Source organism: Colossoma macropomum, unplaced genomic scaffold (genome assembly GCF_904425465.1).
Source record: "Colossoma macropomum unplaced genomic scaffold, Colossoma_macropomum, whole genome shotgun sequence".
NCBI classification, from domain to species: Eukaryota; Metazoa; Chordata; class Actinopteri; order Characiformes; family Serrasalmidae; genus Colossoma; species Colossoma macropomum.
In genome coordinates, this window is record NW_023494803.1 from 14,966,833 (window position 1) to 14,978,837 (window position 12,005).

The 12,005-nt window shown below is 38.9% G+C and overlaps 1 protein-coding gene across 5 annotated transcripts in view; it reads right to left on the bottom strand.

Moving 5' to 3' along the window:
• The window catches only part of LOC118824208 (TOG array regulator of axonemal microtubules protein 1), an 85,333-nt gene extending 74,048 nt beyond the window's left edge, over positions 1-11,285 (bottom strand). For 3 of the 5 annotated variants that reach the window (XM_036594214.1, XM_036594213.1, XM_036594211.1), the window contains exon 1: positions 8,909-11,283. In XM_036594214.1, coding sequence (XP_036450107.1) covers positions 8,909-9,940 — 1,032 coding nt within the window. In that variant the 5' untranslated portion in view covers positions 9,941-11,283. Of the gene's footprint in view, positions 1-8,908 lie in introns of all 5 variants that reach the window. The other 2 variants (XM_036594212.1, XM_036594215.1) reach the window with 2 other exon arrangements.
• Between the last annotated feature and the right edge of the window lie 720 nt (positions 11,286-12,005).

The following is a 12,005-nucleotide window of genomic DNA, read 5'->3' on the forward strand; positions in this document are numbered from 1 at the left end:
TTTTACTGGCATATCAGATGTTAATAAACCCTGATTTAAACAGCTGCAAAGCTCACCTTGTTAGCACTTTAGCGGTCAAACCTTTGTTAGGTAGCGATAGCAAAACAAGGCTGCACACCTACCTAATATACTTCAATTTTACACAAGGTGACACAGGACCCTGTGCTTGTGTTACATTAACAAATATGGCAAACATTGTTCATAGGATCAGACATACCAGCGCAACCCTCTTTGGCAATAACATTACTACGGTCAGTATGAATAGCTCCGGCATGCTCGAGGTAGATCACAGCTCACTGAGTGGGTGTGGCTATGTGTTCAGAAGATCTGTCACTCCAGATCAATTGACCAATAGAGAGTGCAGTTGAACGTCCTCTTTTAAGACCCAGTCCCTGTGCCAAAAATCAGAAGCAAAAGAGCGCTTTCAGAAGCAAAAAATGAGCAAAACATTTATATAAGAATGAAAATGAAAAAATAGAGCAAAATGAGTAAAACATTTACATACAAATGAGTGAAAATGAGTAGTAATCTTTCTGAAAAGTCATTATTTATATTTGCAAAATAATTTTGGACATTTTGATACTTGTGGACTTTATTATTTTATTTGAAAGTTTTGGCACAAAATTAACTCCATACAACTCTAGTTTAAACCCTGAGGTTGTAAAGTTTTAACACATTCAAGCAACACTCTTTACTTTGTACACTGTAAAACATGGTTTATCAGTACAACCTTTATGTGATCAAAGCAATTTAACTGGCTCAATTTCTTCAAGTCAAATACCCTGAAAGAAACAATTTAATGCAAAACTTTAGTTCATTTTTTTTTTTTATTTAATTTTGTATAATTTCAAACAAAAACATTTTTAGATCATCTTTTACATTGTATGGTTTACAGTGAAGCCTTCAGTAAATATTTTAACTAAAAATCTAGCCAGCATGAAATTTTCATGATGAATGGACCAATAGAAATGGAACAAAAACTTGGAAATAAATCTTGTTAAATTAACTTAGGCTAAAAGTTAAGAATGTTTTTTCCTTCTCCTATCAAGCTAATATTCTGCAGCTAAGAGATTATGTTATGACAGCAATGATATGTATAGTATGGTTTCAGGCCTCTACTTCATATGTGAGTAATTTGTGACTGCAAACATCAATGATGCCCACCAAAAGGACTTAAATTCTAATAGTTCCCCTTTTGAAGTATCTTTAGCCTGCAATGTGAATCAGAAGAGTAGGGATGCACCGATATGGGAATTGCAAGCTGATATGCGTTATTTGTCCATGTATATTTCTGACCATGCTAAGAAATAAGTGTAAACCTGGGACAACGTAATAATAATAATAATAATAATAATAATATTAACAACAACAACAACAACAACAACATGTTTAGCTTATACAGTGAACACAAATCAACACTATATACAACACTCTTACTCTGCAGGTTGCACAGGGTGGCATTTGTTGTAGAACAGTTTGTCAATCAGAAGGAGATTTACACTCCTATGCCTATGGAGTCAACACTAGCTCATACAGCTGGCTGAAAGGAGATTTTCATTTGCTGTTATGGAGGTTAGCTCGTAGTTGGCAGAGTGAAAGTTTCTCCGTCCAAAAGAAGTTAACTCATTGCAGACTAAGAAAAGATAGCAAACTGTAAAGCTGCTAATCAAATAGGTTAATAGGGCAAATTACAAAACACATTAAAAGATCATTTAAAAACATAACATAATTAAGACCAAACAAGCAATGAAGTGCCACAACTAAGCTATATGAATATACTAAATTTTTAATTGCTTTTTAAAGGTCTTACAACATAAATTCAAAATAAAACATTTGCAGACCATTTCCAAACAGAAAAATACTAAAACGACATTTACAAGATCAAGCTGTAAAAAAAATAGGTATGGGGAGTTCAAGACGGGGAATTACCCAAGTCCTCCGAAGGGAGGAAGGGACATGAAAAAGATGATGAAAGGTGACCAGCACCTATAAAACTCGTCCACAGAACCCCTCAAACTAAACTTGATCTTCTCAAGGCGAAAAAAGAAAACAACATCTCTCAACCAAAGGGGATGAGAGGGAGGAGAGTGAGACTGATGAGAATTCACCTTGCTAATAACAGAGCAAAAGCAATAGAGTCCAATTCTAGGGAATTCAACTGGGTAGTGCTGATGTAAATACTAAAAATAGCTAGCAGAGGACAAAGACTTGGACATTTTTTAAAGACTGTAGAAAGAGCACAGTATACAAAGTCCCAGAATCTCCCCAATTTGCAACATGACCAAAACATATGAAAAAGAGTTGCTGGGTCCTCGTCGCAGCAAGGAAAGGTTGGCTTAACCTCGGGATAGATTTGTGCTAATTTAGCATTGCACAGATGAGCTCTATGAATAACCTTTAGTTGCATTATGTTCAACCTTGCACAAGAGGACAAAGAGTTAACTCTAGCTAAAGCTTCAGTCCACAATCTCTCCTCAAACTTAACACCCAACTTCACCTCCCATCTAGTCTTGGCCTCAGAAATCTCGGCCTTATTAAAAGACAAAATCTTATTATAAAAAAAAATTAAATAAGCTTTCCCTCGGTTTGCACAGTAAAAAAGTCCTCCCAGGGAAGAGTTGGGGGACATTCCAGAAACATGGGGAAAAGGGATTCTGCACAGTGACGAACTTGGAAGAATCGGAAAAGGTCTGTTCGAGGAAGATTAAATTTGGAAGCTATCAAGGAGAAACTGCTAAACGTGTCATCAAAGAAATCCCTAAAGGTGGTAATACCTCTCTCCTCCCAACTTATAAACCTAGAGTCCAGGGTTGCGGGCTTAAATAAATTATTTTTACATATTGGACACCTCAGTAAAGTGAAACATTCTACGAAACTGGGTCCAAATCTTTAGAGTAGTCACTACTAACGGATTGGAGGAGAAATGAGAAGGGAATATGGGAAGAGAGGAATAAACCAAGGTACGAATAGAAGATGAGTGGCAGGAAAGGGATTCCATGATACACCATGCAGCCTCTATTTAAACCAAAAGGCCATTTTTGTATGCTGGCTGTGAAATAGTAATACATAAAATTAGGGAGGGCCAAGCCACCAAAAGAACGGCGACACTGAAGAATTCCCTTGCTGATACGGGGGACACGACCACCCCAAATAAAGCCAGTGACAGCCTTATCTATAGAAACAAAGAAGGATTTGGGGAGAAAGATAGAAAGACATTGAAATAAAAATTTAGGGAGGACATTCATCTTGATGCACTGCACCCTACCTGCTAGAGAGAGGGGAAGGCTACTCCACCTCCGGAGGTCACTGCACATTTTAGTAAGTAAAGGGGATAAGTTAGCATCCTGTATGAGTGATATTTTACGAGTACTATTAACGCCTAGATATTTAAATCCATCAGGCACAAGCAAGAAAGGGGGTGAGTTACATATATCAAGAGGTCGTCCACAAAGAGGGAGACCGTATTTTCAATTCCATACCGAGTGACTCCTTGTATACCAGGAGCAGAATTAAGAGCAATTGAAAGAGGTTCTATGGCCATAGTGAAAAGTTAAGGCGATAAGGTGCATCCCTGGCATGTACCTCTATGTAAAGTAAAATAATCAGAATATGCAGAGTTTGTATGGACACGGGCTAAATGGTGCAGTGTAGAGGAACTTAATCCAGGAAATCAATGTATTCCCGAACCCAAATTTATTAAGAAGTAAAAATAAATAGTCCCATTCTATTCGGTCGAAGGCCTTCTCTGCGTCTAGCAAAACAACAGCTTCTGGAATCTGCAAGTTATCAGATATATATAATATATTTAAAAGTCTACGGATATTAGAGTGTAAATGTCTCCCTTTGATAAATCCTGTTTGGTCCCCTGATATAATAGATGGAAGGACAGTCTCAAAGCATGTGGCCAGAATCTTAGCTAGGATTTTGTGCTCATTACAAAGCAAAGAAGGGCAAAGAAGCCCTTCTCAGAGACTCATTAAATACTTCCAGCAAAAAAGGAGACAGTTGGTTGTCAAATTTCTTAAAGAACTCTATTCCAAACCCATCTGGTCCTGGGGATTTACCACTACTTAAGGATCTAATAGCTTCAGAAATTTGCCCTAAGGTAAACGGGCAATCCAACTCTTCAGCCAGTATAGGGTCTAAAACCAGGAGTGCTAGTTTATCTATAAATAAGTGCAAAGCAGTAGCGTTAACTGGGCCATCCGAAGTATATAACGAAGAGGAGAATTTTTTAAAAACCTTGTTAATGTCTTTAGGATGAGTCAATGAGTTCCCATAAGTGTCCCTAATTTGGTGTATTACTCTAGATGCAGCCTGTCTCCTTAACTGATGCACTAATAGTCACCTGCTTTAATCCCCACACTCATGAAGAAAACCTTGAGAACGTAAAATAAAGGCTTCGGCATATTATGTGGAAAGCAAATTGAATTCTGCTCGTAGGTCAAGCCACTTTTTAATCAATTCTGGAGTGGGACAGGAAGAAATCTGACCATCTAAAGATAGCATGGAAGTAGAAAGCTCGTCCAACTTTTTTTTGTTTGTGTTCTTAATATAAGAGGTGTAGGAGATAATTTCACCACGAATAACAGCTTTAAATGACTTCCATAACACTGAATTAGAAACAGAATCAGTTTTGTAACTGTAAGAAAATGTTTTTTCTTAGTGTGTAAGAAAAAACTAATGGAATCTGAGATTTTTGTACAGAAATTCTCCTCTGAAAGTAGTGTTGGATTAAAACGCCACTGAGGGCGATCTCTCTGATAATGACTGAAGGTAAGATCCATCTGCAGCGGTGCATGGTCTGAAATAACTATCGGCAAGTACTCAGCTTGGGTGACAAACTGCATGAGCTCGCGATTGACAAAGAAAAAGTCAACTGGGTAAAAAAAAGAAGAATGTACTTAAGAACAAAAAGAAAAGCATCTTCAATGAGGGTGAAGTTCACGCCATGGGTCGACACAGCTGTTTTCATCAATAAAGGAAGACAAAGATGATGCAATTTGAGGCTACTGTTGATGTCAAGTTTGACCGATCTAATGTGGGATTCACACACAATTAACGTCCCCTCTGAGAATTTATTAGTGTGAATTTAGATTAGGAATGATGGACAGCAACCTACCCATAAAATCAACATCATCCCAATTTGGTGCATATATATTAATTCATACCCCCCGAGTTTGGAAAAGTGAGCCCACTACAATAACATATTTACCATACTGGTCAGATATAATATTGGAAAGTATAAAGTGTATTCTTTTATTAAATCAATATTGCTACTCCCCTGGATCTACTACTATAGTTACAGTGAAATACTTGGCTAACCCAGGGTTTACGGAGTTTGGTATGCTCAAGTTTAGAGAGATGGGGGCAAAGGGGGAAAAAAATAAATAAAAAAAACGCACCCCAAACACATTTTGAATGTACTTCCAGTGAACACTCCTCAAACAGACCTAAAACATGTCAAGCATATGTACTTTTTAAATAAACCGCCACTCCTGCAGTTGCCAACACATATTCCTATACAATGGGAAAATGGCAAAGTGAGGGGGGAAAACAGAACAAAAAATAACCCCTGAGATCTTGGTCAAGCATCCACACGTATTTACTAACCACAGAAACTAACTATTTATGTGTTAACCTTTGTGTTTGTGCATTTTCTATTTGTCCTTAGGTACTAAGTTATCAGAAAGGCCAAGCCTAATTGCTATATGCATAGAATATGTAAGCAAAAAGACATATAGAGAAAGTAATAACTTCTTACATAACATAAGAGGTTCTATACATGCACAAGCCGCATAAACCGCATAAAAATAACAATAATTGAAAAATTAGAGAAATACCTTAAGTACCTTATTCACATATGCACTGCAGCTTGTGCACCAAGAGAACTTTTATCACAGCTAAATGTAAGTGAACTCTTACTGGTTAACAGAACATGAAATATGGAAACAGGAGCAAGTCACTGGTATTAAGCAGCATAAAGCTACTTTACCTCACAAGGCATAATAGTAGCACAGTGATTGTAGCGATCTTTCAGAAACGCCTGGGCTACCTCTGGAGTTTCAAAAAACTTGAATCCGTCTATGGAAACAACACATTGTTGAGCAGGGTAGAGCAGGACCCCTTCTTTGTGTGTTTTCACCGCACGAATGGTGGCCCGTCACTGAGAAAGGTCCGCGTTTGTTTAATTGAGTCCAGAGTGTCGCCAATGAGCTGTAGAGCACTGGAGAGAGCCACAGTATTCTCTCACTCAAATTGTGTGACATCAGACTAACCCCAATCAAAATAAGGAAAGCGTCGGGGAATTTTCAACAAGATAACACCTCTGTTGTCGCAAAAGTATAAAGTACATTAGTGTGTAGCTACGGGAGTGGTGCCAACACGCATCTACTCGGAGCGCATTCCTAACCGGAAATCGAATATACTCAATTTTAACACTCTTGATTCACACTTAACTTTTCGTCCAGTACAAAGCAGTAAAAAGGACCCATTTTATTTAGAATTCAGGATCAGAAAATATGGGAACTCATTTTACCTATTAAGTACTTTTCTACTGGTTCAGAAGGAATAACGAAAGGTACAGTAAAAGAATTGACTAGCCTTGACTTGGGGGGACAACCACACAGCACTGCAATATTATTTTGAACATAGATGCTTGTGCTTGAATAATAAGGACTCTGACGAAGTAATTTAAAAGTGTTTTTTCTTTCCCTATAATAAAATCACTGTTATAATGTCCCATGACTTTGTCAAGGAGCTTCGGGGTCAATACATCAAACCATAGACTGGTAAAAAAGATATGCTAAGTCCTTTTCACCCATCTCTGCATTGTTGGCAGGCTAATTTTAAGCACCCTACATAGCCTGTGTGTCAGTGTCCGCTGATAGGTCTTACACAGGTTTTAAAGCACTGCCAATCCACCTGGCTCACATCTGTCAGTGGCTGGTTCAATATAGAAGTGTGTGGCAAAAAAACATCACAATACTTAAAGTCTTTTTCCCAGTAAATTTAAATTACACAATATTTTGACACACAGACACAATTCATTAGAAGTGTCACATTTAAAACTGCCATCAAAAACTCGGCACAATGACTTTCAACTGATTTAAAGACTGAGCATTTCACATACTGTGCTACACTAAATCCAGTTAAACAAGACTTATTATGTTCTCTATTTAATGAAACATGCAGCTAATCAGAGTTCTTTAAGTACAAGCGATATTCATGAAATACCCAGAGAGGCATACTGTTTGTGACAAAAACAAAATGTATCCCAATAACAAAATAGTCACATTTCCTATTTAATTACATGCGGGCACTCTCAAAACATGTTCGGATTTGGTCTGTAATAATGTACAAACACATGCATGCACAGCCTCACTTTATAATGCAGTATTTGGATTGCCAAGTGCACTTTAAATTTAAAGTACAGTACAGTAAAGTGAGTGGTCCAGATTTTGAGACTGCCTTAAAAAAAAATTTAGCCCTGGAAAACAAATTGTGCATTTGTAATGATCACATATATGGGTACCTATTGGTATGTTTGCTACATGCACTGAAACATACTGTACAGTATATTACTGATATATCCTACATAACAGTATATGTAACCTACATAACCTCTCTCTGGATCCTAACATTGGCCACTGTACCCTTCACAAGACAAATCCACTCAAAAAAAACTAGATGAAACAGAGCAATCATAATATATGCAGGTTTACAGATTTCTTCAGAAACACTATAATACAATAGGCTACAATACAAGATTGTCCCACAACTAACATTTAAATCAGATGTCATATGCGTTTATATTAAGTTCTAGTACACTGCAAGAGTAAATACATATGCTTACATTACAAACACACAAACGCAGAGCCTCATGCACACACACATGTGCATTTGCTCCAAACTTAAATTCAAAGGCAGATCAACCACAGGACAGAAACAAATAAGCTAACACAGGAGAACTTCAAATTGCACATGCCTCTATTTTACATTCAGCAGAACAGAAAGAGGTGGGACTGATGGTTAATAACTTCAACTATCTATATCCACACCACCCCTTAAATGCAGACTTTTGTTTTTAAATGTAGTTTACATCTCTTTTGGGTAAGCTAAGGTCCTACTGGCTACCCCATAACTCCCACACTGATTTGGTTATATTAAAGCTGCATAAAAGAACAACATTATATACTAAACTGTAGACCTTAAACAAAAAAGCAAGGCATAATAAAAAAACAAGTGAAATTGCACCCCCTAAGCAATCAATAAATAATGACCATGTAGTCATTTGGTCATTCCTTTTTGAGCAGTCTACACTTTCCATGCCCTGGTCAGCAGGCTCACAGGGGGCTAAGCAGCAGGAGAAACACACATTATTTCTGAAGTGGAGAGCAATTTTCAACCCCATGGCTAAAGTGCACTCTGCAAATGCTCTCATTGAGGTGAGAGCATTTGCAGCTTAACAGCAATAACGGGTCATTTCACCACTGTATTAGCATAATGTATGGGTAGGCAAAGTGCTTGGGGATGTCTTGTACGGCCCATATCATGAAAAAAACATTTTGAATACACTGTTTTTTGAAGCCACATAACCGATGCATTTACATATATCTGCCTAGTCGGGCTACAGCAAGTTAACCCTGACCATTCACACAGGAGATATGCAGTGTTTCAGGACTGCTTTTTGAACGAGGCACAAGAGTGCAACGATTCTGAACAAAGATTATTAATTGTAATTTTTAAAGACGAAGAAAAATTGGGAAATGGTCGTCAAAATTAAATGACAAATAAATGGCACAAACACCCAGGCAAAAAAGTCTGATTAATTTTCTCATGTTGCCCTATATGTTCTCTCCTAATTTTTTTGTGCATGCAACAATAATAGCACGAGCTAAACACCTACCTTATCAGGTGACTTTTCATTTGATGCACTGCTAGGCTGCAGGTTTACTGTGCATTGGAGGCTTGACCTCTCCCAGGGCAGCTTGTTTTTCCCCTTTCCAGCGCTGACTGTTCTCCTGTGTAACGGTAGGTCATCTGTCAGGGATCCGAGGCTGCCGTAGCCACTCAGCCCATCCGGGTCCAGTTCTGCTCGGAGGCTGCTAGCACTATTAACTCTCCCTCCATTAAGGACCCAGTCCAGATCAGCCCCAGAGCCCAACTGGGGTCTGCGTCGCTGACCAGGCTTAGGGATAACCAGTGCGTATTCTACCATGCCATCTGCGGACAGGCGAGGAAGAATGTGCCTGGCCCTTCGTGCCTGTACAGCAGCCATTAGCCCCTCCATATCTCCAGTGAGCTCGACCCTGTCAATGGCCTTCATGAGTGGCTGCTTTTTTCCTGTGTCAAGGCAGTAGTCAAAAACAGCAAAAAGCTCTAGAGCTGCATGGCGGACCCTCTTTTTGTTGTCTGCAAGATAAGGAGCAACTACAAAACACAGATCGGGGATGCTGAAGTCTTTCCTAGGGTGTGTGAGTATTGCAGCTGTAATGATGTTGAGGACATCCTCTCTAACACGGGAATTTTTGTGCTTCAGGTGTCCTATTACAAGATCCAAAACCTTTTGTGGACCAACAATCCTCATGAGTTGCCTAAAAACATTCATGTATTCATTCCGGGAAACAATGCGTGTGTCTCCCAACGTTTTGAGAGCCACAAACACAATCTGCTTATAATATCTGTCCACACTGTAATTCAGTTTTTGAACAAGGAGGTTGATAACCTGTAGAGTGCCATACAGGACTTTAAAGTTAGTGTCATCTAGGAGTCTATGTAAAAAGTGGATGAATTCCACAATACTGTCAGAGGAAACAGTTTTCAAGTCCAGATCGGAAAGAATGGTTTTCAGCTCTTCTACCCCATTTATTCGATTATGGAAGTTCTCATAATCAAGGAGTTGTGCATGTAGTTCTGGAGGTATTAGTCCATAAATCATTGTTGATGGTACTCCTCAGAATATGGCTAAAGCCAAGGTTTCTAAGAGGCAGCAGGTCATCGCTAAGAATCTGCACATTTGTCGAGATTTCAAATGATTAACGGTGTTAAGAGCTGAAAGCTTCACTATGAACTGTCCCTGATCACGTAAGGCATGCATAACATGAGAGCATATAAAAATGTTACATTATAGCTTAATAAAGGCACTATGATAATAATAATAATAATAATAATAATAACAATAATAATAATAATAGATCAGAAAAATGTAATTACAAATGCGAGATTATACAGATGAACTACAAGGTAATCCTAGGAATCAATACACAAGACAGTAATTTGTAACACAATCTGCTGCAAAGGCCAAATATAGTAATTTACTCAGAAGAAACAGACAGTGCAGCTGTGACACTGGATAGGGACAGAGAAATTTACATGAACCAAAAAGAGCGTACCTCAAATACGTACCTTAACGCAAATCATGCGTAAAATCAGTTTGTAACTAAGGAACTGCAGTATTCCACACTATGTTATCACAAATTTAATCCAAGATTCAACTTGCTAGCCAAAGTTACCCGTCCAACTAGTTAAGTGTTACATACGTGTCTAGCCAGCACAGAAGTGGAAATACTAAGTATAGATGTAGCAAATAAATAGCAAACAAACCTCTTAAGAGCCATCCTTATGTAGTTAGCTATAAACAGTGTTCACTGGCTGTGCAGCAACCGTTTCAATCATAAAAAAGGGGGGAAAAAGTTGCTTGTATCGGGCAAACAATATTGGACCTTAGCAGCTTGCTGCTGTCTACCATCGATTCGACGTGTCTTAATGATGGAAAAAACGACCATGTAACCTGATCTCAAAAAGCAGTAAGCTAGCTCTGTTACGATTCATGCATCACATGTATTAGATGTTATTAACTGGCATCCTTATAATGAGCATGGCCTCCGATAAAAACGAGCCCAAACAGCGTTTTTTCTTTAAAATTACAGTTCAACTTGTCCTTTAACGTGTGGAAAACTACAAACTTCTCTAGACTTTCTTCTTGGTCCACGGTTAGTTCTGTCGCCGTTGCTGCCTACTCCAATTGGTGTTTGGAATCAAAATGGCGCATCATGTCACAAACCGACTGCTTCCATGGTGACGCGCGAGCTCGAGTAACCGCGGACAACTGAAATCGCGCGTGGAAATGCGGGAGTTGTAGACAGCTAATTCAGTAGGTGAATTCCAATCGCCCTCGTAGTTCCCTGCAAAGTGTACTGCACAGGGTATTCAGACATAATAAGGGTGATTCTAAACCCCAGGAAGTGAAAATGTTCCATTGGAAGGGAACTTCAAACTGCACAGGGAGTAGTGAACATAGTGAACATCGGTGTATCACTTTATAGGAAGCTGCAGGACAGTTTACCCATCAGTCATTGCAGGTTCCGAATAAAGGTTTTTTCACATGCAGTTCCCTTAACCGGCATCCAGTGCTCAAGTGTGTAGGGAATATAACAGTACTGCTTAGGGACCCTGCGAAATGGAATGCAGCAAATTATTAGGCGTGTTCGACTTAACCCGGCGCTGCGCAAACCTATCGCCGCCTTGCTCGGTATGCCGGTTAGTTTTTTTGTCTGTCTTGCGTCACGATGACATACGGCGTTGTAATCTCGCGAGTGCGAGGTGGCTGCAGGCAGAGAACTCGTAGAGAGGAGAATTATCACTCTGCAATATCTTCCGGTTTTCTCAAACGCTAGAGGGCGCTCCAGAGCGAGTCCAAAATGAATGGGTTGATATGGAGCATTTGAGCAAAATTATAGTTTATAAATGCTTAAACATTTTTAATGTAAAATAATGCAATCATTTGCTGAACACTGAATAGCATAACACATTTTAACACTGCTGTTATATTTTTAAGAGCTTTTAAACTCGAGTTATAGGAGTTTAAAACGGCACCCCATGCATGTCCATGACGTCAGTGAGCGCGAACAGCCAATGAGCTGCTCCGCTCGCCAATCAATCATCACTCTCTAGCAGTAATGCCCGTCTTCTGTTGCCCAAAACCTGTTTGCTGCAGAAAAAAG